At 43.8% G+C, this 24,199-nt stretch overlaps 1 protein-coding gene across 1 annotated transcript; it reads left to right on the top strand.

The window, feature by feature from the left end:
* Positions 1-5,693: 5,693 nt before the first annotated feature.
* On the top strand, positions 5,694-21,956 carry CAPSL (calcyphosine like; the record flags this gene model as incomplete). Its single annotated transcript, XM_082835065.1, has 5 exons — positions 5,694-5,762; positions 7,293-7,390; positions 17,713-17,890; positions 18,180-18,389; positions 21,855-21,956. The coding sequence occupies 5 exons, from the start codon at positions 5,694-5,696 to the stop codon at positions 21,954-21,956; spliced, it is 657 nt and encodes a 218-aa protein (XP_082691191.1).
* Positions 21,957-24,199: the final 2,243 nt, after the last annotated feature.

Genomic DNA, 24,199 nt, shown 5'->3' on the forward strand with positions numbered 1-24,199 from the left:
TGCATGTTTATTTTATGAGTGGAACCTGGGGTCTTCCATAATTATAACACACAATTACGCATTTGAAAAATTATAAGCACAGGTAAGACATTTAATTTTTGAGCTTTAATGGACATTAAACATGATATAAACTAAGGATTTAGGTATAAAATACCTATTCTTGGAGTTGCATTTTAAGATTCTGAAAGGAAGTTCAAGATGCCATTTATATTTCCTTTCATTGTTCTGCTTATCTGTTTCTACATTACCACCATCTCATATTGATTCTTTGTGTACCTGTCTACCCCGATGCTCTGTAGATGTGGTTTTACCTCATGTCAATCTTTCGTTGTTTTGGTTATCACATCCTAATTGCAGGCTATTAAGAGATGGTTATGTTATTTATTTAAATGTCAAAAAATTATTCATGTAAAAGGAAGTAAATGAAATGTCTATGGTCCTACACAAACTTCTACTTAGTACAAGGACTTAAATACTTCTGAAAAGCAGACTTTGTATTTAAAATGTCCTTCATATAAAGACATTTTATCCAGTTCAAAAATTTGATTCAACCAACGACTGATTTCATATCCGTACATGGTACTGGGCATTTTGGAAGATGCAAAGATGAACCAGACTCTTTCCCAGTCCTCTAAGAGCTCTCAGTTGGCTTTCCATTGTCTTACTGATTAATTAAAAGGCAGATTTATCTGTCATTGGTAGTGCATCTTGTCTAAGTGATTGCTCCTTAATAGCCTATTAGTTTAGCTTAATAATTTCACTTAGTGAAAGTCAAATGAACGGCTTGATACCATGAGGTCAGCTGCAGCAAGAAGGGGTATTTTGGGATGAAATGGCTAATGGTGTGTGGAGAGGAAACTCAGAACTACCCTGGGGTGGCGGTGGGGAGCACATTCTAATCCATGTCAGTGTCAGTACCATCTTAGTGCTTGGTAGTGGTCATGGGCCATAGGCAGGAACCCTCTGGAAACAGTATCTAACCCCCAAAGAGAGAAAAGGACATATTTTTGAATGAATGGCTTTTTATTTGCACCTCAAATCACACCCTGTTGGAAATCCCCTCAACCAAGACAAAACTTCATTAAAATTCATAGAGAACATCACCCCCTTGACGTCCAGGGCAAGTCTGAGAAGTTGACAAGGCAGATATAGAGTCTATTCTAGAGACTGTAGAAGTCAATAACCACACTTGCCTGAGAAGACATGTAATGTGAGAACAGATCTTCATAGTTCTAGTCTCCCGTTCTTTGCATGACTTCATGATGGAAGCAAGAGAAGCAGTGGAAATGATGAAGGTAGGAGAGATGTCATCGGTACAAATTAGAGAGAGCATGATTAAGGTGGTTTTTTCCTAAAACAGGGCCACTTCTCCTCTGGCAAACTTGTTGTTAGGGAACAAGTGTAAAAAAAAGACAAGAAGTGAAAAAAAAGAGGAGAAAGGTGAAAAGAAGACACCAAGGATGGGAAGAGTGGGAAATGAATCCTATCAGTGTGTGGCTGTGGAGAAGGAGGGAGGACTTTGAATCACCTGTAATTATACCTGCCTGCTCCCGTGTATTGTGGTTTTAAGTCTTACCTGATAATTAGACGCCATCTGGAGACAACAGAAGGGCGGAGAAGAGTTACCTAAAGAAGTAAGAGAATTTTCTGAACATTATCTTATACAACCGGAGGCAAGTTTTGTGTCCTTCTAGAAACCAAACAACTGCCGGCCAACTCCCTGTTGGCTTCTCTCCTAAGGCCAACAACCTGAGTTTTCACAGTCACTGGATTTCCAAGGCAACAGAAGTGTAAACTTGAGAAGAGGCAGGGCCGGGATAGGGATTGACAATGAGCTGAGCCAATGAGGCTGTAAGTTTGCAGCAGTGATTCCTAGACATCCAATTGGCAGGAAGAGGGTGGACCAGGAGGTGTGAGGACAGAAGGTAAGAGGGAGGAGGCAAAGGGGGATGGGAGGGGACTGGTCCTCCCAGATGCAAAAGGGAGCGTCCATAGTTTCAGTTCAAAGCAACTGTTGGCAACAGGTTACCATTCAAGGTAAATCAAAGTTTTAATCTATTATACTGATTTGATCACTTTTGTTTCATTTTAGCTAAAGAAGAAAGAAGACAGTAGATGTTACCTTCTAAAAAGAAAATCAAAAAGTTGATGAGCCTTCTTGGCTGTCTGTCTAGGGAGGAAATAACTTGGTACTGGGAGAAGCCTTTGTCATCTTTGCATAGAGGTGCTCAGATAAAAATGTACAAAAATAAATTTCTTTCAGTAAAGGGGAAGGAAATAACCATCACTGAGCAGTCACTATGTACGGGGTACTTAAGTGTGAAATGTCTGGGTGAATTACTGTAAGTAGCCTGTAAGACCATTGATAAAAGTGAGCTTCAAGAAGGTTAAATATCTCCAAGTCAAAAAACAATGAAAAATTCGAGCTTTGGTTCAGACTTTGGTTTATCTAACATTCTAAGTTGTGCTGTTTCTGGGGAACCCTGCCTGCTGAACTGACCACTTAGATCAGAATCAGAATTCTTATTAAACTGACACAGCATGTTAAAAATTATATTAGAGAGTTGATTGGATTGATCATGAAGTTGAGAAGGACCTTAGGAAATGGCAATACCATTTATCAAGGTGTCCACCTCACTTGCCTCCAGTCTGGGGCATAGTTAAACCATACTAAGTAGATGGAATTCTTTCTTGTTTTTTAAAGCTCTTATTTCTTCCTCAAAATCTTACAACTACAGAAATCTTTTAAATTTGTAAGTGTGCATTTTAAATAGTGAGGTTTAAATTGTGAACGTTCATTTGTATTTATATTCAAATAGTAATTATCTAATAACAATAGCAATTATTAATTCCAGTAAGTAGCAGTCTGCTAGTATTCTGTTAAGTGCTGAAGGAGACACAAAGCATACAGCCTGTGTCTTTAAGGACCTTTTAGTCTAGTAGGAGAGGCAGTCCTGAAAGCAAAGAGTTATGTCATAGTGCAATGTGGATGTATGTGAGCTCTGCACAGATTATACAAAGGAAGATGCAAGCTGTTTTACTCTGGAGAGAGAGGTTATAGGAGGTTTCACCACAGTGATTCTACAGGGAAGAGTAGGACTTCCCTAAACCAACAAGGGAGGGAGGGTGTTCCTGAAAATGAGACTCCCTGTACAAAGGCACAGAGATACAGAACAACATGGTGTGTTTGGGGAATGTGAGTGCGTCTAGATGCAGAATAGATTTTGGAGGGGTGGAGATTAGTTGAAACGGCTGGAGAGAGAGGCAGGGCCAATGTATACATCAAATGCTAAGACATTTGCTCTTTACCTATATACAACCAGGAGCCACCAAGGGGTCTTAGAGTATGAAGTTTGGATTTCCATCTTATAAAGATCACTCTGCTAGTCACCTGGAGGCTAGATTGGAGGCAGGGAACCAGCTAAGGGGTAATTTCAGTAATGGAAATGGGAGAGGACCAGGTCCTGGATTAAGGTGGTATCCATGGCAAAGGAGGCAGAGGAAGGAACAGATTCAGGAGGCGTCAAGATGGTAAAAATTTACAGAAATTGGCTGATAATTCAAGGTACAGGGTGAAAAGGAGTCTAGGATAATGTTCAGTTAATGACTTGGGAAAATGGTGCTGCCATTTCCTGAGGCAAGGAATAAGGAGGAAAAGATGATGAATCTGGTTCCGGAACATTAAACTTGAAGTGTCTGTAGGTCATTAAAGTGTACATTTTGTATGGAAATTTGAAATATGGCTCTGAAGCTTAGGAGACTGGATGAGTTGGAATAAACATTTGGGATGAGTTGTGATAAACGGTGGATAAGGCTGAGATTACTACGGGATTTATGAGAGTGAGAAGAGGATAAATAACTGAATCCTAGGAAACAGTAACATTTAAAAAGGCAGGCAGAAGACAAGGGAGAGACCAAATAGGTCAGATCTGAGAGGAAGGGAGATAGGAAGTTAGATTCATAGACATTGAGAGAAAAGAGTTTCAAGAAGGAGGAATGAATTATCATAAGAGTCAACTGCTGGGCAAAGTGAAATAGGGGTTAAGAGTGACTGTTGAAGTTGGCAATCAGGTTGGCAATGATGTCCTGAGAGTATGTTCTTTGGAGTGACAGAGTGGAGACCAGACTGCAGTGGACTGAAGTATGAATGGGACATGAGAAAGTAAAAAACTGAGACTATTTCAAGTAGTTTGGCTTTGAAGGGTGATAGCTAGAAGGAGTCTAGGGTTGAGGGACCACTGCAGATTCATGAACTAAAGGGAGGAGCTGGTTATAGATATAGAGGCAGGAGGAGAAATATAGGGATGGGGGAGTGAGAGGTACAAACTATTAGGTGTAAGATAGGATACAAGGATGTATTGTACAACGCAGGGCATATAGTCAGTATTTTATAACTGTAAATGGAGTGTAATCTTTACAGTTGTGTAAAAAATTAAAGGTTTTTAAACATAATAATTATAAAATAAAATCCACTGCAAGTACAGAAATAAATAAAGGGGGGAATTGGTGGAGAGGAGGAAAGGGCATACCTGATGGCTGAGGGTCCAGGAGAGGTTGGGATCTATGCTGTAGATGAGGTGATTATCCTTCAACGGGAGGAAATTCAGCACTCCCTCAGGGGGAGGGAGGACAAAGTCGAGTCTCAGAGACAAATACCTTTGTAGACTTGGAGGAGAGTGGTGTGAGTGATTCATATCTGGTGGATCCATTTTTACTAAGAATTTCAAGATAAGGTGTGTAGCAAAGGTTTGAATTAACCTCTGGAAAGATTGGAAGAAGAATCTAATCAATGTCATGTAAGAGTAGAGCTGCATGTTTCTGAAGGCACTTGTTCACCCTGGCATGTGGGTTTGTTCAGATGCACTTTATAGCCTGCCTTTAAGGAGAGGACTTGTAGACAAATTGAGCCAAGTCAGGCATTCCTAAGGCAGTGTGGGAGATTGACAAGGGAGGGCTGAGAAAGAAGGCGCAGGTTAGAAATGGTCAGAATGTTGTATTAAGGTGTCTACAATGGAGAGGGAAGGAAATGGGTCCGGAAAGGAAAACAAGGTAGGAAATGGCTGCGGAGAAAATGCAGGGTCAGGAGTCTAGAGGTCTTGTAAGGTCACAAGTATCTACGGCTGGAAGAATGAAACTGAAAGGTGGAAAGAAAGTAAGTGTTGAATTTTGAACTTCGAGAAGAGACTAGCATTGACTGGTGACAGAATGTAGGAGAGGATCTTCGGAAGCCATGTGAAAAGAGTGAGCAGATGAAGTTGCTAGAAGTCAAGGACCTCCAGGAACCTCATGGCTGCATGTTGGGTGGGCTGTCTAGATAAGCTCTGAGGTTTCCCAGATTGATGGGGCTACTTGGGTTTGAGAGGAAGTCTGTGAGGCAGGATGCAGAGTTTCAGTGATTTAGGAAGTGACAGAGCCAAAGAGGGACAAAGGGAGGATGTTAGGCTGGGCTGTGCTTCAAAGATGGATGTGAGGATGGTCATGATGTAGAGGTGAAGGGATGCATCCTTAGTACTTAGCATTTGGGGTGAGAAGTATCTTCCTATGAGAAGATTGCTGGATTAGAGGTCCTTATACAAATTCAGGTACCAGTCAGACTCTTGGCAGGAAATGGACGGCTCGGTCAAAAAAGTTTAATGAAGGACAATTTACAAAAATGTGGATGGGGCTCAGGGACTTAGATAAGTGATGGGGAAATGCCCCAGGGCTGCCACAGTGAGGAGGGTGAATCGTCCTTGGACCTGGGGTGGCAGGAGGAGGAACAGGTATCTGATCGCAACAAGAGCTGCCTTTGGTGGAAGATTGCAGTCACTGACAACTGTGGCTTGGCAGAGAGGAGACCACACTTTCTCCTCTTGCCCTCTGATCTCCTGCTGGTGCCTCCCATGGGTGGAATCCAGCTGGAAGCCTGAAAGCAAAGAAATCAGGTTTATGCAGTTCATAGAGGTCAACCTCCTGTAGCACAGATGTGGCTGGAGAACGGGTCAGGGGAGGGGCTGGGCAAACAGAATACTGAGCTCAGCAGTGAAGATAATTCAGAGACTGAGGAGAATTAGGAGATTTATAGAGGAATAAGGGATTGAGGAAAGACTGTGTGTCTCTGCATGGCAGGAGCTCTTGGTCTTGAGGGCCACGCCTCGCCTGGTAACTTGTGGTGATGGGTGCACAGGTGCAAGGAGGGGGGCGTTTAGTTCCTGGTTTCAGCTATTGCTTTCATCTCTTTAATTGATAAATTCAACAGACTTTACCCTACTGAATTTTCCTTGTAAAATTTTGGTTTTTATTCTGGTCTCAGACAGTACTGTATATTAAAAAAAAATCAAGGCTCATAAAAGCAGTTTTCTATATTTTAGAAACAAACAAGCTGGCATTTGGGAGAAGATAGTGTTACAGGATGATTACTGTGTTAGAGAAAGGACCACAGCTGCCTTATCCTGACACCCTAATGTCCATGAACATTTTCACCGTTCATGATATTCTTTGGAGCAGATTTTCTTATACATCTCTAGCCATAATTCCATTGTCATCCCGGATCTTGTTTTCCCTCCAGTGTCCCTACATCTTTTCAAAACCTGAAGTTAAATACAATCAAGGTTTTCCAGATACTTCAATGTAGAACATCATTTGAGTGAGCAGGGCTGTCCTTGGTTGAGAGGTGGATTAAAGATGCTCTTACTTTCTTTGGAAACTCTTCTTTTTGTGTATCACCTCTATCATTGACCTTGACCTCAAAAAGAGCTCTTCACATAGAAGAAAGCCATAGGCAAACGCTCTCCAGTAACTTACAATGTCAGTTGTTCTTACTAAGTGTGCTTTGGCTGCAATATTGCTAATAAGCTTGTCTCCGTTTTTATATATGAATGACTTGTGGTGACTACATGGTTCCTTGTGTAAAAAAATGAATATTTCTTGAAATGTTGTGGGTGATTTACAAAAGCCCCTTGGAGAAGTGGCAGGCGCAGAAGATGCCACTCAGAACTTTGGTTCTGCTCCTTACATCTGAACTGGGACAACCCCTCAATCTCTTTGTACCCCGGTTTCCTTATTTTGTGAAATAGGAATAGTTCCCTCTAATGCATGTAAAAGCACTTTGTAAACTATCAGAATTATTATCAAAAGTTACCTTGCACCAGACACATTTTCTGTTCTAAACAAACTGATAGTGAATAATTTGTAAAACACAGGCTACATCTTTAGCAGACAGCCTGACAGAGCCCGTGCCCAATAAATGTCCCCTCTTGCAGTTAATGATATCTTTGTGTGGTCCCAGGGGGCTGCACGCTGTTTCTGCACAGGACCAGATACTAAATAGTTCAGGCTTCGTGGACCAGAAGGTCTCTGTTGCAACTATTCAGCCTGGCAGTTGCGGGGTGAAAACAGCCACAGGTAACACGTAAGCAAACATGTGTGGCTGTTTTCTACTAAAACTTTATTTCCAAAACTAAGCAAAGGGGCATATTCAGCCTATGGGCTGTGGTTTGATGTCCCCAGGTCTGGTTCATTTTAGATTATGTTTGCCTAAACTCTGGGTGTCCTTGATAACTGGCTGTGTTAAGGTGATCTTATTCATTTTGGAAGAACAGAGGTTGAGGAGTGAGAAATCACCAAGGTGCTAATGTTTGCTCCTAGGACTTGGCTTCGTCTTCTCCCCCGGGGTGGTCTGGCGGCTCTAAATGCCTCCAAAACTCTCAGGCTCCAGTTGATGTTGTGGAAAAAGCTGATCTAGAAGTGCTTACACAGTTACTTTCTGGAAGGACTCTATTTTTTTCTGCCAGGCTGTTCCTCTTTGTAAACAAAACCTGGAGGATGGCAAAGTCTCCGGCCTAAAATTAGGTTTCCCAGCTGTCTTAGATCATTTGGGCTGCTGTAACAAAATACTGCAGACTGGGTAGCTTATGACCCACACATAGTTATTTCTCACAGTCCTGGAGGATGGAAAGTCCAAGATCAGGGCCCCAGCATGGTCAGGTCAGGGCCCTCTTCCTGGTACCATGATGGCTTCTTGCCGTGTCCTCACGTGGTGGAAAGGGTGAGGGGTCTCTCTGGAGCTTCTTTTGTAAGGCACTAATCCCATGTATGAGGGCTCTGCCCTTGTAACCTAAGCACCTGCGAAAGGCCCCAACTCCTAAAACTACCATCTTTGGGACTTAGGATTTCATCGTACAAATTCTGGGGGACACAAACATTGAGACCATAGAACCAGCCTCCTTTGCAGGAGTGGCCAGTGAGATTTAAGTGAAAGGAGTTGGGTGGAGTCTTCTGGAACCATTTTACAAAAGGCTGACTTTGCTGGGAAGTGCATTCTTCTTGCCCTCACACCTTTCTCTTTTCTGCTGCCTGGAGTGTAGATGTAATGGCTAGAGCTGCTGTAGTTATTTTGTAACTTTAGGCAACTTTGAGGGAAAAAAACAAAACATGGTAAGGTAAAAAAAATAGTAGTTTCTTGAGATGTTGATGACTACTGAACTGTCTCCAGACTTCTTTTGTATGAAAGTATACCTCTACCACTTTTAGAGAAAATTATCTTGTTTCTGTTATGAGTAGCTGGACACAATCCCTACACTGATGTTGGCATTCTGACATTGAATTTTTATCCATTAACACTTCTTTGTTTTCTGGAAGTATCAATTAATACCATGCAGGTTGAAAATAATTAGCTGGGTTTCTAGGTGGCTATAAAATAAACATTAAATAGACAAATGATTCCAAAAGGAACATTTTAAGTGACTGTAAAATAATTATTAAGTAGGTGATTTTGATGACTAATATTGCAAGATGGCAAATGGTAGTCAGAGCTGAGGCTTTACTCCCGTCTAAAAGTGGACGAAGATGTACACTTGGGGTTTGTCTTTGTAGTGGGTTCGAAATCACTGAGGTCAAGACCTCATGGCACCTGAAAAATGGGCTATTTGGAAGTTACATGGTTGGTTCTAAGAGTGTAATCATAGAAACTAGGGAGTTCGGAAGAAAAGTTTATTTATTTATTTATTTGCATTTTGTACACAAATCCAGCCAAAGCTTTGCTTACCTTTGTGCAGTTTAGTTATTTTCTTACTCTGCTTCTTTAAGATCTGGCAGGCTGCCCGACTCAGAATAGATTGCAAGTAATTTCCTGGTAAAATCCCCAGAGACTCAAGGCAGAGCAGAGGGGAAGAGCGAGATGGAGAGAGAGACAGCAAGGAGAGTGCTGTTAAGACAGCTGCTACCTCCAGGTATTCCCAGGGGATGCTCATTCTGACAAGGACCCCTTAACCCTGGTGCCTCTGTGTTTATCTAACCTGGGCTTGTATCACACTGTGTTAGTTACATGGGTCCTTGAATATCATGCTAAGCAGCTTTTCCCACGCTCTTTCATAGCCCAAAATGCAGCAGAGGCTGCTAAATGTTGATGAAATTCTCCTGAGAGAAGAATTTTACTTTACCTTTTCTCCCAGTTCTCAGGGGAAGCTGAGGCTCTCCTCACACTGGATTGCTAGTTATTTTATCCAGGTAAAGGTAGAGATCTAGGGTCAACCCAAACACTGCAGGAATAAGCTTTTGCCAGTTATACCAGTTAGGAATACTTTCGGCTGCAAGTAACAGAGGACCTGACCAACAATGTATTAAGCCAATAAGGGCTTATGTTTCTCATGACAGGGGTGTGGAGTCAGGTAGTTGGTTATATCTGTTCAGTAGTTCAGTGATGTTAGGGCTGTAAGTTGATATCTCTGTGATTCCCTTGGCCCTTTCCTCACAACTGCAGAAAGCCTGTCACAGCTCCTGGCGTCATATTCTTGTTTAAGGCAGGAAGAGGCAAAAGAGATGGGAGAGCTCTCCCAGAGCCCTCAGCACTTTCAGTTAAGTCTCTTTGGCCAGAGAGACATGGCCACCCAACTGAAAGTGGAATATAGCAGAGAAAAAAGATTGGAATCAGCCAGTTGGCAATTCTGGAAAATCAACTGTAATTCAAATTCAACAAAGCTAAAACTACCCTGAGGAATGTGAACTCCTGGAAGGGACCTTGGTTATCTCACTCATTGCTGTTGTGTGGCACACAGTAGATGTTCAATAAATATTAAATATATGTTGAATTCAAGACCAGAACTAGGGTGAGGCAAGGTAGGTCCCTGGGGCAAAATATTTAAGGAGACACTCACTTTCAGCCTTGAGCAAGTACAAGGTTGATGTCTGTACAATCCTGAGATTTGAGGGTCACCTTAAACATCGTGCCCCAGCCATGTACCTTACCTAGCCCTAATCTCAATCCTGGTTGGATGATTATAAAATGAAATTTCAAGAAGATGTGTGAATTAAACACTTTATAACGATAATATTTATGAAATATTATTCTTAAATTGTGCCATATCATAAACATTAAATAAGGAATTAATTCACATTCCAAAGGTTGGAAGAAAGAATAAAAGACTATGATTTATCAGACATGGGCTCTAGGGAAACCTGCATATAGACAACAGCTGAAACATGAGTTTTAAACATCTTGAGAAAATGTATATCTGTGCAGAGAAAATTTGGTAAGATGCCAGACTTCAATGACATCTTATCTCCACAGTGTACTTACGTCATTAAAGGAGAGATTAAATATTGTCATATTTTAAATCTTATGCAGAGGTTGGCAATCCAAACAAAAAGCAGATTTTTCATATATTCATACATTGCAAAAATAATTTTAATAATAATTTGTGGGGAAAAAAACCACCTCACACATCACTTAAAACAAGCGAACAATCAAGTAAACACTACAGCTCTAAAAGGAAAGGACTAAGTGAAATTGTTCATCTCTACCAGAAGGAATTTACACTGAGCCTTACAAGCAAGGACCCCGAGGTGAGACACAGGGTCCTGTTTAGGACCCATGAGTGCCCTGCTTTGCTCTGCACTGCTGTCCCCTGTCCTCCTCTGCCATGAAATCCTTTCAGCTCTCCAAGGAATCTCTTCCTTGAAGCCTTGTCTCTTCTTCATCTCATTTCGTAGTCCTTCTCTGAATTCCCAAAGCAATTTCTCAGCCCCTTGCCGTAGCTCTTGAACACGGCGGCTTTGACAGAAGTGGAGATCAGTCTTGACTCTGCCACTGTCTCACGGTACATTTTCAGGCAAGGGACTTCTATTCAATAAGACCCTCCGTGTGAGTTGGCGTGCTGATGTTGTGCAAAGCATGGAGCAAGGGCTTGGTCCCTGGCCTGGTTATAATGGTCATTCCTGTCCTCTGTTCATGCCTGCTTCTTACCCTGTGCTATGCTATAACCTTCCCTCTAGCCTTTCCCCTCAAGGTCTTGCTACTGCCACTCGAGGGTGACTTGGCGTCTCTTACAGCTGAGGTTTTCAGGCTTTGGTGTGCGTTAGTTGAGACCATCTGGAAACGTGAAAGTGCAGATCCCCTGCACTCACACCTAGAGATGCTAATTTGCTGTGTTTGGGGAGGAGGGTGGGCATCTTTATTTTTCAATGGTGGTCTCGGCACCCCTGCTGGTCCCAGGTCTTTCTCTACAGCAGGGCTTCACCTGAGCGTGACTGACATTTTGGACTGGAGAATTCGTCAATGTCAAGGGCTCTCCTCACATGTTTAGCAGCATCTCTGGCCTCTACTCACTAGATGCCTGTAGCATCCCTCACCCCTGTTGTGACAACCAAAAATGTTTCCAAACATTGTCAAATGTCCCCTAGCAGGCAAGATCATACCTATTTGGAACCACAGCTCTATAATATCACCTGAAGAATTAGCACAGTCCCTCGCATAGCCAGAGGTGCTAAGGGTCTCTTTAGTTGAATACAGTTCAGCTGGGTTCAGTGAGGGAACTCTCACAATGTCAACAACATGAACACACACCTGTCATTGTACTTTTCCTGGGGTTTCCCAGTCTCCACTGCAGAAACCACGTCTCTCTTCAAACCGTCTAAATCTTTCATTTCAGTCTCAGGCTACTCTGAGCACTGGGATCTAATATTTATTCCAGAGAGGCACTTTCTAAGGGGAAACGTCCTGAGAAGCCACTTTTTTTGTTTGTTTGTTTGTTTTTTGTTGTAACTAAGATCCACCTCTGTGTTGCTGGTTGTTGGTTGTACACGCTACCCACCATGAGAGGGGGAGAGGGGATGGGAGGGAAAGAGGGAGGGAGGGGGAGAGAGAGAGGAGGGAAGGAGAGAGGGAGGGAGGATGTAATTCAGCGTATTACCACTAGAGGTCACCAAAGAAAACCCAAAAAAGTGCTGCCTGGGGCTTGAGAGTTTCTCTCTTCCCCAAAGATTCCGCTGAAAATTTTCTCTGAATTCAAGCAAGAGAAGTTCCATGAACCTCGCCGAGAATCATGAACAGACAGACCTCCATGCATGTTCAGCTTTCCACAACCCATTCCACACAATTCTCGAAAACCAGGCAGAGAGCTTTGGCAGCGGCAGGCAGCTGCGCGCCAGGACAGTGGGATGACGGAGCCTTAACCCGGTCCAACGCAAGGAGGCCTGGTGACCATTGCCGCAAAGTCTCCTTTGACTGCTGCCGGCGGCTCCACTCGGCCTGTGCCCCCAAATCTCCAGGTCTCAGCCTCACGGGGGTGGGTGTGGGGAGTGGTAAGCAAGAGCTCTGGGTAGACCCCCTGGGACCTCTCTCCCTTCGCTGCCCGGGCAGTTACTCTCCATCTCGGATCTCTTTATCTTCTCTGTCCCCACCGCCAATACCTTCTTCGAGGCAGCATGACCTCTCACCTGGTTGTCACGAGCGTGGTTTCACCTCCCACTGGCCAGCCTGTCCCACCCTCCTGTTCATTTTCCACACTTTATCCAGAGGGGTCTTTTACAGTACAAACTGTCGCCCGCTCACTTGAAACCCTTTGTGGTCTCCTGCTGCTTTCAGTACAGAATCCAGACTCGCTACCATGGTGTCTCAGCATCTTGGGGATCTGATGCCTGCTGACCTACCTGCCCAGTTTCACGTTTCTCCAAATTTCCACTTTCCAAATTTCCTCCCAGCCTCCACGGCTCTATCTCACCCCCGCCCCTACATACACCCCTATCCTTCAGTCAGACTAAAATACTTGCGTTTCGCTCGTTATACTCCTTTCTCTCTCACTTTGACCTTAGCACTTGGGAAACAGTGCTCTCCCTTCTCCTATCCCCGCGACCTTCACCTGGATGACCTCCACCTCCTTTAGGATTAAAGGTTAGACATCAGCTCCTCCTCCGACAAATCTTGAGGAAGCTGCTTAGCCGCCTCTCCTGAGCTGCCGCGGCTCAGCTGTGGGATTGCTGTAAGCATTGTCTGTCTTTCTCCCTCTTCCCCCGACTCCTAGCACCGCGCTCCGCACTTATTAGACGTCTGTCGAAGGAATGGACCGAACTGGCGCCTGACCCAGGGACCTGCGCAGACGCGATGCCAACACGAGGTGGCGCTGCGGCCACGTGCATCGGAGGGCAGCCTCCTTCCTGCCTTGCGCAGGCCCGCCTGGATGGGCTCTGATGTCACCACGCGGGCTCCTCCGTGCTCAGAGAGGGTCTTCTGGAATCAGGGACGCTTGTTCAGTGCTGTGATGCCGGTGACATATGTTTGGGAACAGGCTCTTGCCCTGGTGCCCTCATGCAAACTTCAGAAACTCTGACTATGGCCTTTCTTCACCAAAACCCTACCCCATCCTTCCTTCTTCCAAAGCCCCCAGTTCTTAGCAAATTTTATGTTTCCTGCCTTGCTTAACTAGGGGACTTAAGTACTCAAGTTTACGGTTCTAAGCTATTCATTCAAGGGCTTGCTTCTTGGAGTAATCTGCTCCAACTGTTGCCTTGAAAATATCACATGATAACTATTACCTATTTGTTGATGAACTGGGTCATTAAATGATGAAAAAGGGTAGCTAACATGGGCATTTCAAGTACCATGATAGGCTGGGTGGCAGGAGAGGATGTAATTTTTTTCTGGATATATCAGATTAGACTCCAGAGGTAACTGCTGCATGGTCACTGGGAAGGGTCGGCTGCAGAGATGGGTCAGGTGGGGTGTTTTCCAGGACTCCACCCTGCTCTCCTCTGCGTGGGTACCATCACATTGTGCTTTGAGATGCTTCTGTAGTATTTCACAAAGGCGGTGGAGTACAAACAGCCCTGCTTGGTCTGAAGCCCTGAGCTTCACTGTTGGCCAGGATTTTGGGGCAAGTTCCTTGACCCACACAAGCCCTAGTTTTCAAGTCGCCAGAGGCAGGGGTGGCACTCGATGACCTTTCAGGGTCCTACAGTCCTAATGGTGTGTGAATTTCTGTGAGCCACACTGACCGTGGGACCTGGACAAATCGCCTGATTTTTGTGCTTGTCAATTTCTTTATCTGTGAAATATGAATCATAGGAGTAATTAAGTCATAGGGTTTTTAAAAATTGAGATGAAATTCACATATGATAAAATCAGCCATTAAAAAGTGTACTGTTCAATCATTCTGTTGTGTAACCACCAGCTATATCGTGTCATCACTCCAAAAGGAAAGCCTGTACCCATTGAACAGTCACTCCCCATTGCCCCCTCCTCCTAGGCCTCGGCAGCAACCCATCTGTGTTCTGTCTCTGAATTTGCCTCTTCTGGATAGCTCATATACAGTAAGTCACCTACATATGAACCTTCAAGTTGCGAACTTTCAAAGATGTGAACATGCATGCCAGCCTGAGCTGTGGGTGGTGGGAAGATGGAGGAGAAAAGCAGGGTGAAGCCAGATGAGGCGAATTCTGGCGGTGTGGCCTCGGGCACTCACTCACTTCCTCCTGGGTTCTCAGCTCCTTGTTTGTAAAATGCAGCGTTTGGAAGCACTCATCTCTGAGGTCCCCTGTGACAATTTTTGGTTCTTAAGTGCAGCTACTGGGACGACTTGAGGTGAAGGTAGAAGCGTGTCTAGGTATTAGAGACACCTAGCAGGGCAATGAGAGAAACACTCCCTAAAGCTGTGGCAATAGGGGCCGAATCATCCCGAGATTGGAAATAGTTCTCTATGCTATACACTAGGACCTTGTTGTTTATCCATTCTACATGTAATAGTTTGCACCTACTAACCCCAAACTCCCAGCAGGGCTCAGGAGAGGCTGAGAAATGCCTTCTGCATGCCCAGAAAAGGAAATGGATATGCTATAGAAGTGTTCACTGAGCTTAGGGTCAGAGGTCTGGTGTGAATAAATATGGAAAGTTCTCTAATCTTAAAGAAATTAGGGGCCGAATTAGAAGAAGGAGGAAGGAATACTGATTTAGATGCAGTTGCAGGTTTTGGAGTTCCACTTGTAGCACTGGTGTCTCCATCACTTCCAGGGGCTTCGGAATTGCCTGTCAGATAATCAACAGCTCGCTGCCCATGGGATTCCCCCAGCTCCATAGGAGAACAGCTTCTGTTCCTGGCCCTCTGAGAGTGGGAGTAGCCCTCAGGACTGAGAAACCTGAGTGGAAAGAGATTGTAAGCATCCCGAGGGCAGGTCCTGAGCATTCTCTCTTTCCAACAGACTAAATCCAGTGCCTGCCATGTGCCAGGCATCGTGACATCTTGGGGGATTCATGGGTGAACAAGGCTTCCCCTGGACTCATGGAGGACTTAGACTCAGGACGCTGAGAGCCACAAAAGTGGGAATCCTCCTGGTGTGAGAGTTATATGTTAGGGAAATGCAGGATGCCACGCCAGGGGCCTCCAACCTCCCATCTGGAGGCTGCGGCAGGCTTCACTTCTACTGAGCTCTGGAATGTCACTTTCCACAGTCCCCTAAATCTCAGACCAAGTTGAGCTCTGTCAGAAGCCCAGGCTGTAGCCAGGCTGTCACAGTCCAACTGGAAGACCAGTCCACTTCCCTTTAATATTGTATCACTCCACCCTCTACCTCTTTCATCCTGGGGCCATCCTCGGTGCAAACCCTTCATGACCACCACCCACGGTCCACTTCCTGGCCCATTCAACTGAATGCCTCCTGCCATCTATGCCATCTCCACCCCACACCCTTACCACCCCTCCCACCGTGAACCAGTTTATCGTGAACAGACACCGTCTCATCCTTGGCCGTTTGCTTGAACGTGCCCTCTGCCACCTTGCCTTTACTGGCCTTGCCCTTCCCTAAATTTCTCCTCAGCTCAAGGGTTGGCTGCCTCTTCCCCCTTTTTTTCTTATTATTAGACTGGGATTTTGTTTCTTTGAGGACCACAGAAGTAGAGTGCCATTTTCATCATGTCACATCACGGATGCATGCGTGCTATCAACATGGTTTATCCCTACTGAAGTTGACCTTGGTCACCTGGCTGAGGCAGTGCCTGTCTGGCTTCTCCAGTGTAGAGTTACTCTCCCCGCTGCCTTTCCATGTTGACCTCTTTAAAGGGAAGTCTCTATGCAGAGTCCTACTTAGGGTGTGGGGAGTAGGCTTTGCTCCTTCAGGACAGAGAATGAACATAATTTATTTGAAATTCTTCTGCAGGAGAAACGTCTCTCCTCTCACATTTATTTATTCAATCATTTACTTAAACCAATATTAACTCATGGATATTCATTTTATACTTTGGTTTATAATTGAACGCTACTTATTGCTCCAATTGGTCCAGTTTTGGCCTTGGGAGCTCTTCAGTTGGCTTCTGTGTCCCTTTGAGGTATTCCCATCCGTGTAGAGTTTTTTCCCCCTTACTTTCTGGTATAAGGTACTCCAGTCTCATCTTGCATATTTCCTGCCCCAATTCTAGGATCAGAGATTTCTCCAAGAAAGTCAGATACTTTTCCTGGAGAATTGTATTAGAAACCAAGATCTAGGCTGTAGATGTGCTGGTTCTTACTGGGTTGTTACTTCCAGGTCCTCTTAGCTAGAACAAGGAAATATATGTGTTTATACTAACCCGTGTGTGTATGTATATGTATATATGTATGTAATCATGTATACATTATATATTAATCATCTACGTTTATAACATGTGTTCATACTGATGTCTCCAACTCAATCCTCTACCACATGGATCAGATCCTTCTAGCTTACTGCCCTAGCTTAGCTATAAATCCCCATTCCAACAGTGAGAAGCCTGGCTCCCACCGTCCACCAGCCATTCATTCAATTGTTCAGTGCTAGGGTACCCGTATAGCAATATGATAATTGTTAACTCATATCTCCACAGGAAATACCTTTGTCAACTAGAGTACAGAGGTTAAGTGCAGTTCTTCTTGTCTTTAGTCTTACAAACTCTACTCGTTTCCAGAGTTACTTAAGTCGGCATCTTCGTCTCCCCATCCCCCTTCAGTGAGATTGCCTCAAACTTTTAAACAACAGTTAGATTCTCTTGTCACGGTCTGCATTCCTTCCTGGGATCCGCTGAACTCCTAACTAATTTTAATGTATGCGTTAAAGTGCACTCTTTGTACTGTGAGGTTCTATGGGCCTTAGCAAATGCATGTCCTGTATCTCCCATTATAGTATCATACAGAGTAGTTTCACCGCCCTCAAAATCCCCTGTGCTTCACCTAATCTTTCTCCCCTTCCCTTCGTCTTTTTACCACCTTTATAAGTTTTGCCTTTTTCAGAATGTCATATAATTAGAATCATACGGTATATTTTTAAAGGTTTGTTTTCTTTTCTGAGAGACTGGGAAGAGGCTCACCAAATTTGGGAGGAGGGTACAGAGAAGAGTCTAAGACTTGTCTTTTACTTCAGAAAAACCTCGAGAGTGGTTTTCTTCTGAAATCTTTATTCTTACACCTTGTTCTCTGTGTTTTTTCTTCTTCTTTTGTGTGTGTGTTTTATCTTCAGAGTGTTTCGAATTATGGATGACAATAACAACAGAACCCTTGATTTCAAAGAATTTGTGAAAGGGTTAAATGATTATGCTGCGGTCATGGAAAAGGAAGAGGCAGAAGAGCTTTTCCAGAGGTCTGATAAAGATGGAAATGGAACAATAGACTTTAATGAATTTCTTCTTGCATTAAGAGTAAGTGGTCCCATGAATCACCGTATCTACTGGGTTTGGCTTTCGAGTGGTTTGGGTTGGCTGTTGTGAGGCTTGGTTTTCAGAAGCTGTTAGCACACCGTGGGGGAGGCTGGCAGGAGACCGAGTGCAGGCTCAGGGATCTTTTGGAGCAGTCATAATGCACATCCTTTAGCAGCACACAAACAATTGCACGTCACTGAGAGGAGTAAGATATTTCATCACAGATGATACAGGAAAAGCTCATCTGCTTGTGTATGTCTGTGTATGTGTTTCTTTCCTACGTATCTAGCCTCCAATGTCCAGAGCCAGAAAAGAGGTAATTATGCAAGCTTTTAGAAAGTTAGACAAGACTGGAGATGGCGTGATAACAATTGAAGACCTTCGTGAGGTGTACAGTGCAAAACACCACCCGAAGTACCAAAACGGAGAATGGACAGAGGAGCAAGTGTTCCGGAAATTTCTGGGTAACTTTGACTCACCCTATGACAGAGATGGAGTGGTGAGTGAAAGAGCTTAATCTAGTGAAATTTCTTCTATCCGATCTGTAATTGTAAATGGGAAACAGACCAAAAACCTTAAAAATACTTATACCATATTTTTTATAAATAGAAGTAAAAGGTTTCCTTGGTGACTATCTAGAAAGCTGAGAACAAAAGTAGTAAAAATGTGTGTGTGTGTGTGTGTGTGTGTGTGTGTGCACATATATTGGTAGGGGAACCACATACAGCGAAATACCCATCATCTGAAGACTGTGGTATTTTGGTTAAATGTTCTATTTCATGGTTGCCGTATGTACCATACACAACTAGCCTAATTCCAGGGAATTTGATGATAATAACGTACATTTAACTTCAAGATGAGACCATAATTCAATTTTAGAGAACATGATTCACAGAGCGTTTCAGGATGCTGCATGCCTTTTGCATACACCCTTACGAGCATCATTTGTCATCACACTTTGCTACATGGAAATGCCATTTCAGGGAAGTGTTCAGTAGAGGGAATGCCAGATAACAAAATTCACTTTGATTTAATCTTTGGTGGGCTTCGGGATGAACTCGCATTTCTAAACTCCAGTGAACTTAAGGACAAAAGCACCACGCAGCTCCAATAACTGGTGTCTTCAAGTTACAAATGTGCCACTTGGTAGGGTAAGGAATTATACCTCCATAACTGTGTCCGGGCTCAGATGGAAATGTCCTCTGTCTTTTATCAACAGCCAGAAATGGAATGTTTTTTTTCTTCAGTACGCGGGCCTCTCACTGTTGTGGCCTCTCCCGTTGCGGAGCACAGGCTCCGGACGCGCAGGCTCAGCGGCCATGGCTCACGGGCCCAGCCGCTCCGCGGCATGTGGGATCCTCCCGGACCGGGGCACGAACCCGTGTCCCCTGCATCGGCAGGCAGACTCTCAACCACTGCGCCACCAGGGAAGCCCAGAAATGGGATTTTTAACCCAAGATCAGTTCTGCCCTGAGGTGTCCTGAAGGTTATGGTTATGAGGAAGGGAGTTCTCTGCGTGGCTGAGGCAGCAGAACCCTGGGGAGGGTTACTCCTGACCCCTTAGCCACACAGGAAGGATTTAGTGGGACAGTGAGCTGGAAGCAGAGATGGTAGAAAGAAACAAGCCTTGTCATCCTGAAGGGAATTTCCCCCAATTTTTTTTTCCGTGAAACTTTGTGGTGAGTCCAATGAGCGAGGGTTGAAGAGGGCAGGAAGGAGATCTTTCTGTCCTTTCTGCTGACATTTTCCTGCCAGGGACAGAGAAATACCCTTCATTTTAGCCTGAAGTGATTGCAGAGGTGGATAAAAAAGGAGCCTAGCTTCTGTCGGGCAGCCAAACGCGTAGGGACAGAAACAGCAGAACCGTATGTTTTCTTCCCATATGGCTGCCCTTTGATCTCTGAGATGGCAGTGGAAAAAGAGTCAACTGCCATTTCCCCAAATTAGCCCAACTCTACATGGGATCCCAGGGTGTATTTACCTCTTTTCTGCAGGTGGTTCCTCCTCGTTGCTGGGGAAACCTCAGCTGCCCTTTTCTCTAACCCAAGTCAAAGTAGCCAGTTGTTGTGATTCAGCTGATTTAAAGCTCTCACCCCATTTCTTTTGACATTTATCTTTGCAAGCCACATGAGGTTCTCAAATACTCGTAAGGGTTACTGGGGTTTTTAGCAGTTACAGCATTTGATGTCACCTGAACTTCACAGACCCTGCATAAATCCCCAGCTCTGTGCACGTTCACCATCTGGGGAATGGATTTGTAATGCAAGTTGCTGGCTGCCCTGAAGAACTGAAGAATCTGATTTTTTTTGTGCTGGGCGTGGGGGGAACAGATGAAGCTCAAGGATTTACAGTTTTAATAAGTATCCCAAATGACTCTTATTCACAGTTGTATTTGAGATCCTTGCCTCTAAAAGATTCAGAAGTGCCTGATGTAATGACTACATACATTATGCACAGGAACCTCATTTAGCATAATTATGAATCTAAGGGATATTTATTGAGTGCTTACTGTCTCCCAGCCATGGTGCCAAGGACTTTACAGGGATATTCCATTTAATAGACATAATTAAAATGTTTCTGAAAAGTGACATGCGATTCACACTTTTCCACGTTGAATCATTTTAAATGCACAAGGAACTGTCAGTATAAAGGAACTCCAGATGGAGCTTAAGGTTGGATAACCGGGGAATGCAAAGGAGGACAGAAATAAAGAAATGCAAGAAAAGAGACATTAATGATATTCTAATTTTTACCAAAGCTATGTACATATATTATTTAATTCTACTTCCAGACACTGATAAGCGCAGCTCAATTAGTAACTCCATTCAATGCCTTTCTTCCTACTACTTTTTGCTATTTTGCGGGGACAGACAGGTGGAAGAGGTCAGTACAGGGAGAGAACTGTGGATCCTGAGACTTTATTCTCTGTTCACTTATAATTTCAGCAAAGAAAGTAAGTGGGTCATTCAGTGGAAGAGATAGCTATGTTCCCAAAGACTCGGGGGGAGAGGAGTTTGCTGTTATGGACTAGAAAGGGGTTTTGAATTGTTTGCGGATTTCACTTTTTGTGATGTTTTCAATCTCTCACGACACTGAAATTTGAGGGCTAACTAGAAAAACAATAAATTTCCAAAACAGCCATCATTATTGTGTCTGCATTCTCCCATATAAGCAAGTCTATACTTGGGGCTACATTCACTGGTTATAGAGATCAAACCAGAGGACAATTATTTCCCTCAGTCAACCAATTGTGTCAGCCAATATGGTTGAATTAGAGTGTACGTTTCACCTCCACCTCTTAAAGAATAAATTGGTAACAGTTTTTTTCTTTTTTCTGGAAGGAAAGTAAAGTAAAATCCTAGCACAGATAAAAATATTAGTTGAAACAGGCATGGGAGAAGAGAGAACCCAAGGGGGCATGGAGCAGGGGGTATCTTTTTAACTTCCTCTGTGCCTAGAATGAGTAATATGTATCTTAAAAAAGCATGAAGCCCAGGAGTGTTTAACAAGAAATCTGTTTCCTTACCCATAAGACTGAGCTCCATTTTTTGAAAGGTAAAACATTTCTTGTCTTGACACAAGGACATGAGGTGATGTTTCTGACGTGTCACAGAAAGACGGTATTCACTGTGGTTAAAGAAAACTTGTTTCTTATTCTGAGTTTCAGTCTTGCTTACGTGAACAGAAGGGCTTCTGCTCTTAAAGGAAGACAAGACCTGTATCTCACTTTCCATTTAGGTTGGTTTGGAAATTTTCAAGACTTTCTTCCCCTCTCCCCCTCGGCCACCCCCTCACTCCATCGTCAACCTCCCTTTTTCTCTTGTTCTAGATCTGTTCCTCAGCTGTGTCCCTAAAAAGCCTCCTTGACTGAAATTTCCCTCCCATTTACAGGTCCTGGAGATGGGCCTCCAGTGAAATGGTGAGAAGCAAAGTTTTGTTTTCGTTTCTTACTTTTCCACGGTAGGTGACCCCCGAGGAGTTTATGAACTACTATGCCGGGGTGAGCGCTTCCACGGACACCGATGTGTATTTCATCATCATGATGAGAACTGCCTGGAAGCTCTAAACGTGTGACCTGGGCACCAGGGATTTGAGTGCTGCCATGTGGCTCCAAATGATTAAACATCAGCTCAAAACCAGGATCATAGCTGAGTTCACGTTCACCCCAGGGTTTCTTCCGTGCTCACGTACAATGCATTTTCTAGGGCAGAAATGAAGAAACTAAGTATTTAGCTGTGACTTCTCTGAGGCTGCTTCTTTAGCTCTAAAATAGGAATTAGTTAAAATAAGGTCCGAAAATCTCCTAGAGCCAGGCTGATATATCCAGGTATCTAATAAACATTAGATTTCTTCCTTGGCCATTAATAAAAGTTTAAGTGTTATCCCACCCATGCACCCAGAGTGTTTCTCCATATCCTATTAGATGGTCCATTTCTAGGTGGAAGAATTCACCTATTTCTATGAATGACTGTAAATCTTCATGTGCCTCAGTCCCAATTTGGGGACCAGAAGGAGACCTCACGTTAGCCTCTATTTCTATAACTGAATGTTGAGTTTCTCTGCCTGTGGTTTCGGGAAGCCTCTGTTTGGCGAATAGATTTAAAATGACTTTTTTGGGTCATTTTAAAGGCTGGTGTGAGACTGGAGACCATTTCCTTGAGCAGTAGAGCCAGGACTGTTTCTGTGGTTAAATTCTGAGGCTGGGCTGTGCTCTCAGAATTTATGTGGGACATCTCAGCTGTGAGTGGGCAGATCATATCAGTGGTCTGCTGGAGTATTCAGCTCTCCCCTCCCTGCTGTTGGCCCATCACGCTGAAGTCCCCACCAGCACAAGGAGGTGGGGCATGGCATAGACTAGGGTCACAGGCACACTCCAAAGCAGCTTTTCCACTCTGACACTTCGTGTCTCAATTCCTTCTCCTCCAGGTCTAAGCTTTGGCTTCATACTGTTGATGTGTGAGCATCTCCCCAGGAAAGGCTTCTAAGCAAAGGTAGCCCCTGCTGCTGGAAAGTAGATACTGAAACTGCAGCTCTCTCTTTGTGTGTCCTGTTTCTGGGCCAGAGATAAAAACACGGTGACTAACCCTCTGGCTATGGTGCCGGAGGGAATGACCTTGTTACTCAGGGACAGTCCTTTTTGTCACTCTGTCCTTGGCTGCACTCATTCCCTGGTTCAGGGACATAGATTGGGGTAACTTTTCCCTTTATGATCTTATGTATTTAAGTGGCTCTGGATTTAGTGTCAGAACACACTTGCCATTTTTTGTATCAATTCATTTGTTTACTTTTTACTTCGCAGATTTGTAAGTTGGGATCAGGATATACATTGATTTAAGAATTGTGAAAACAGAGGTTTCCAGATGATAATGGTAGCAATCATCAAAGAGGATGCCTTGCTTTGTTTGTTGTTGAGAAGCTAAACTCTCAGTTCCCCTGGTGACAGGCTGGAAAAGAGATCTTTTCTTGAGGATGAGAGCATCCCCATATCATGGGAAGCTAGCTTTTGTTTTGCAAATGAATGGCACAAGTCTGGGTTTCCATTGGATTTATTATGTAGGCTTATGTAGATGGTGGCAGTCCAAAAGATGCCAAGTATGATGAAGAAATATGTTGGAATGATGTAGAAAGCCAGAAGAAACTATGAAGAAATGGACAGAGAAAATATCCATGTCTTCTGCAGCCTATACCTTGCAGATTGTGACTAAGGAGAGGCCCCCGGTTATCTGCGCATGGTGGGTTTCAAGCCTGCTGCTCTAGATAATTTGTGTCTTTGATTCTGGGAATGACTCATGCCTCTGCTTAACTGGGGCCATAGAATTAGCATGTGATTCTGAAGAAGGACTAGGTTGCAGCTATCAGCTTCGTCTTCCCCAGTAGTACTTAGCTTCCTGTCTAATTGGGGCACAGGACACTGCTATCAGATTTCTGCTAATCCATGCCTCACAGTGTATTGGGTCACATTAAGTCACCTCCCTTCTAGCAGGTTAGGTTCTGGACTGCAGCGAGGATTCCACCACGGCCCCATTGCCCTCCGGAAACCAGATCTAATAACCTGATGGTCAAGGATCGCTCCACTCCTGTTCTCAGTCTTAACCTGTGATTTCTGGCCTAATCAGCGATCACTCATTATTTAAATCTATTCCTTCTGGTAGCAGTGGGAGGAACAGAGAAGGGTCATTAAAAACATTATTTGCTAATATTTTTTCTGTGTATATATATATTTTTTAACTTGTACATTTAAAACATCACTCCCTTTGTAATTAAAAAAAAATAGATAAACTGACCACTTAGGTAAGAGGATAAAACACA

This window comes from Leucopleurus acutus, assembly GCF_964270905.1.
Source record: "Leucopleurus acutus genome assembly, chromosome: 3".
Classification (NCBI taxonomy): Eukaryota; Metazoa; Chordata; class Mammalia; order Artiodactyla; family Delphinidae; genus Leucopleurus; species Leucopleurus acutus.